Genomic DNA, 5,081 nt, shown 5'->3' with positions numbered 1-5,081 from the left:
GCACCGGGAGCATAGGCTAATGGTGCAAATAAATTATTCGATTTTTTACATTTTAAAAATATTTTTTGATGGCAGGAGTGTATGCATCCAAGATCAAAAGTGCATATCTGAAATGTTTTACCTTTCTTTAAAGAAGGAACCGAAGGTAAACGGTCTAGTAATAGATAAGATAACAACACCAGGATCCAGGAACTTTAAACTATTATAAAAATGTTTAAAAAAGTTTTTGCACCGGGAGCATATGCTAACGGTGTAAAAAAATTATTTGATTTTTTTTACATTTTTTAAATATTTTTTGATGGCAGGAGTGTATGCATCCAAGATCAAAAGTGTATATCTGAAATGCTTAACCTTTCTTTAAAGAAGAAACCGAAGGTAAACGGTCTAGTAATAGATAAGATAACAACACCACAGTCTGCTACATGACCAGACATGATCCATAGAACTCGATATTTTCAAAGCAGACGTTCAAGTGAACTAAAATTGCTGTCTTGAATAGTAATATCTGTAGTTAAACCATCTGTTGCAACATAACACGACACATAGTCCTAGCACACTCTCGACCTAACCAGCCAAACTGCCAAGAGCTAGCATACAGCTCCAGCAGCAAACAATGGTGCATAGGAACACAGGGCCTGTGCTTAAACATGTACTCTAACTATCTATGCTGGTGGGCAATTAGAATTAACCACCGGCTATAGTACTACTTAACGGTAGAAATGAATAACCAACAGTCAATTATTGTTGCTTCGAAGCTTCGAGTAAACTATACTACCGGTACCCACAGTTCAACTGCCCTGTGAATTTGGAGCAACAAGCAGAGTGCTCATAATTTGATCATATCTCTTGCTTTATCGCCACTTCTTGGCCTAGCCCGAGCCAGAACTTGTCACCATTAGCTTGCTTGGACGGAGCAGACGACGCGCTGTTAGCTTGGTAAGGCGCCTTGGCAGTTATCCTGAAGCAAACGAGCACGAAAACGTAAGTCCTAAACATGACTCCACAGCTGAGCAAAATTGTTCTCGTTCGCGAAAAATATAATCTGAAAACAGCTCGATCAGGTACCTGCCCTTTCTTTTCTCGAGAAACCTATGGAGTGAGTTCCTCCGCGCTATCGGCAGATCTGTAACACGTGGAAAGATTAAACCTCTGTCAGAGACAGTGTCTGAACTTGTACGTGAGGAATCCATTGCGCGAATTCAGGTACCTTGTCTGAACTGCAAAAGATGTAAGAGCTCGTACCAGGAAGATCGCTGTGCGCAGGTCCGGGCATGCTCTGCGGAACCGTCCTGTCTACGGCGCCATCGCCGGCGGCGTTCGCCATCTGCAGCAAAGCCTTGACCTCGGTGGACGGGAAGTTGTCGACGACCACCACTTTCCCACCGTAGAAGATGGTCAGCTGATGCGCATCTTGGTTGCCAGTTGGCGCCTGGAGGAGCTGGCCTTTGTCGACGGCGAGCTCCACGTCGACGGTGTCTGGCTTTGGGTCCTCGAGCCCCGACAGCAAGTTCATGGTGGTCGGCGGCTGGAAAGCTCCTGCAGAGATGAACAGAACAGCCGTGTGTACATGCCATGAGCAACTTGTGACATGAAAATAATAGCAAATTAACCAGGAAACAGGTTGACAAGGCGCGAATAACTAACCTCCTTCGATGGCGGTGGCCGGCGGCGCCATGCCGAGGCCAGCGAGGCCCTGCAGCGCGCCGCCCTTGTTCTCCCTGAGGTAGCGGCTGAGGAGGCCGCAGGTGACGGCGAAGCTGGACTTGGAGCTCTCCTTCGCCGCCGCCATCGTCGTCTTCCCGCTCCCCTCGCCCTCCGCGTAAGTCATCACACGAACAAGACGAGCCGTCTCTCCCACCGCGAGTACGAGCTCAACTAGCCGGCTAGCTAGGCAGTTTCCTCCCTCCTTCGCCGGCGGCAAAAAACCAAGGTGCAGTGCACTTTCCTCCCAAGCGCGCGCCCTTGCCCTTTAAAAACGGGGCAGGTCTTGGTGATGAACGGCGAGGTGGGAGCGGGACAAGACAGGGACCCGTCGGGCCGGGCATGGAAAACGTGAGCGAATATAGTGGAGCTCACTAGGTCCGTCTCGGGGCCGGCGTGTGCGCCACGACCGGAGCGGCGAGGTCTCCGTCCGCGACGGTCCAATCGAGGGGCAAAAGGTCGTGGAGTAATGGCGATTTTAATTTTTGGGGGCACGTGGTTTTTGAGCTCGTATTCGGGCACCAAATTGACCGACGGGACAGTGACCGCGCGCTCTCTCGGTCGATGGATGGAGGGGAGGAGTACCTACACTACGGGGCAAGGAGACGCGACGTGTGACCTACACAAGGGCATGTCCGTGATGGGAGTACGTCTGGCCGTCGTACATGCGTCGTCGTGGCTGATCCACATTCGGTAGGTTTTTTGCATGTTTGTTATCCAAGATTTGCTTGCTTCGTTTAGATTTTATTTTTTAATTGTTGGAGATATCTTATTTATCTCTACCATGTATTATTTTATATTATAAATATATAAATAAATAATTATGCTATTGATTTTTGTACAAATAAAGTACTATCAAGAAAAATTATCATGTGAAGCAAATTGTTATACTCTCAGATCCATAATACTTTTCATTGAGTCACACGTCTAGACACACATTTTAGTGTGTCTATATGTCTATTCATTCGTTTCAACGACAAATATTGCTATCTTTTAGGGTGTTATTTTAAAAATTAAGTATAACACCCCACACGTAGACCTCAGTCCTAAAAACACGCAATACAAGCAATTGTCATAGAAACTGGAAAGAGATGCATGTGGCGATGAAGAAAGATTAATCCGTGCATCACGCTCCCATCTATCTATGTTGTATAAAAGTATCTCTCCTTGTATCCTCTAACCGTGTGACACCTCCATAAATAGGTTTTGATTCTCCTCATGTTATAGAGGCGACCATGAAGGAGCAAAGTTGTGCATCGATCGAGAATCTACAAGAGCCAGTTGTGGATGCTCTTGAAATAGCCATCGAATTTGTTGACAACTGCTTGCATGATTTCCCACCGGTTTAACATAGCATGTTGGCACCTCTTCTTGTGTATCACAACCTAGTCAGCGTCGATGATCTTGCGCTCATCGAATTCTGTTATGAGACTCTTCCAATAAACGCCACTTCGGTGATGGGATCAATACTTACCGCCTTCCAAGAATCACACAAGTAGCAGTCTTCCAACGACATACACTTGTGTCATTGGTGACATATATTCTTTGGCTTTCCTTAAAATCGCCGGCATTTTCTTCATCTTCATCTTGCTCACGATCTATCTCCCTCTTCTTCCTGCTCAACTTTATATTGTGTGGCTCCCAGGTGCCTCGGTTCCATCATTTATGAATTGTAATGGAGGCCATGGCGGCTCTCCCATCCATGTAGCATAAATATAAGGCCGCGTAAGCCTACGATCATATTGTTCAAATATCCACAAAATGAAGGAGCCCCCGTACGTTATATGTGTCGTAAACACTCTGCGTTGTCCCATTGAACACTTTGCCAACGACTCCTCCTTTAGAGACGTACTTGCCTGGAGTGCCCCCCTTCAGGGTGGGAACCCTTGCGACCGCAAGCCGTTGTAGGTACGATTTAGGTCGAGGAGGCATATGACATGTTCAGTGGTGCTTGGGGAAAAAAGGCGTTGGGGGTTAATCCACTACGCGGTTCGCTATCGGCGTATTTAGGGGTAGAACATTGACAATGTCATCGCATCTACGCTCTCCTGGAGGAGGAGGGCTGGGGATGACGGTGACACGGTCCTCGAATGCTTAATCGACGCCGTGCTAGCTGTCTACCACTGGCGGCGGCATGAGCAGTGCCCATGCTGAACCCTTGGATTATGGAAAGGTTCGTTCTTGATGCAGGTCTTGACTCGCCGCACCCGGTGTTTCGTCGTGGAGTACTTCCGTCGGAAGAGGATAGCATCCCACTCTTCCTCCGCCATCCCAACCGACATCATCTTTAGCGGCACCTACTTGCGTGGCTTGACGAAGGCTCCATTCACGCCATTTGCCCCCTTCACCACCTTTGGCGATTTGAGAGGCATGTCAGCAAGGGAGATCAGGTTGCGCTTGCGGCGAAAACATGTGATGGGCAGGAAAGAGTAGCAACAGGGCGGGATAAATGAAGTGGGAAGTGAAAAGGGAAATTCAAATAAGATTTGGATGTGCCAATGACATGGGTGGTCCATCTATCGCTACCCGCCTATCTGCTTGTGTTCGGCGCGCCCACTATGCAGCTTGTGGGTTGGGGACAACATGGGAACGATGGGCATGCTATTGGGCCGCGCCGAATGAAAATTAGATTTGGGGCACGTGGCTGGTCACATATTTCTATCTGGCGCGCTCGATATCCCTTTGAGACGCTGAGGAACGGTGTTTAGATGCTCTTAGACCATGAATTATGTGGGTTCAGTTCAAAATAAAAACATGACATGCATAAAATATGTATATACCTCCTTTATCGCGTAAATATTCTCTTTTCTTTCATTCACCAAAAATGCCACTGGAGTTTCCATCCGGGAGGTGCAGTTCTTGTAAAAGCAACTTCTCTCCCTCTTCCAAAAAGTACCAAAGCGGTGTCAGGTTGGAAGCCTGCGGGCCAGCCTGTTCTAGCGCCTCATTCTTTACATCCTTGCAATACTCTCTTCCTTTCCTCCTTGCCCTAACTTGAACCGGTGTTATGTGTGGAACCGCTTTGTCGGTCATAAACAACTCCCCCTTTCTACTCCTTTTAGCCTCCTTCACACACACATTTTCCACAAGGACCCACGAATGTATGCAATGGTGTAGTTTTATTTTTTAATAAATTAGGGTATATATTAATATCACAAAGATACCAATTACACACAGCCTCTACACCAACAAGATATCCAAACACATCAAGGATGCACACAACCGAGGAAGAGATAAAAAAAAGAGAGACAAAGAAAACAAAGACCTCGTCGTGGTGATGAAACACTCGGAACGGCAACAATCTAACCACCACCGAAGACAACACCTGGACTACAAAGGAGATTCTCCAAAAGCAACGCCTCCCGGAGGGAAATAACATA

General features: G+C 47.1%; 1 protein-coding gene across 1 annotated transcript; it reads right to left on the bottom strand.

Moving 5' to 3' along the window:
* Positions 1-483: 483 nt before the first annotated feature.
* Positions 484-1,940, bottom strand: LOC124652697 (protein TIFY 10c-like). Its single transcript, XM_047191734.1, has 4 exons — positions 1,645-1,940; positions 1,243-1,536; positions 1,066-1,123; positions 484-958 (listed from the first exon to the last, which is right to left on the bottom strand). The coding sequence occupies exons 1-4, from the start codon at positions 1,826-1,828 to the stop codon at positions 838-840; spliced, it is 657 nt and encodes a 218-aa protein (XP_047047690.1). The 5' UTR covers positions 1,829-1,940; the 3' UTR covers positions 484-837.
* Positions 1,941-5,081: the final 3,141 nt, after the last annotated feature.

The sequence above is a fragment of the Lolium rigidum genome, chromosome 5 (genome assembly GCF_022539505.1).
Source record: "Lolium rigidum isolate FL_2022 chromosome 5, APGP_CSIRO_Lrig_0.1, whole genome shotgun sequence".
NCBI classification, from domain to species: domain Eukaryota; kingdom Viridiplantae; phylum Streptophyta; class Magnoliopsida; order Poales; family Poaceae; genus Lolium; species Lolium rigidum.
The sequence above is the reverse complement of the archived record's forward strand: the minus strand, read 5'-3'. Positions and strand labels throughout refer to the sequence as shown.

Bases quoted from the DNA above. Each gene is read 5' to 3' on its own strand.
- LOC124652697 (XM_047191734.1), bottom strand. From the start codon at position 1,828: ATGACTTACGCGGAGGGCGAGGGGAGCGGGAAGACGACGATGGCGGCG. The intron at 1,537-1,644 runs GTTAGTTATTCG...TCATCTCTGCAG, and splicing joins GGCCACCGCCATCGAAGGAG to GAGCTTTCCAGCCGCCGACC. The intron at 959-1,065 runs GTACCTGATCGA...CGTTTGCTTCAG, and splicing joins CTCGAGAAAAGAAAGGGCAG to GATAACTGCCAAGGCGCCTT.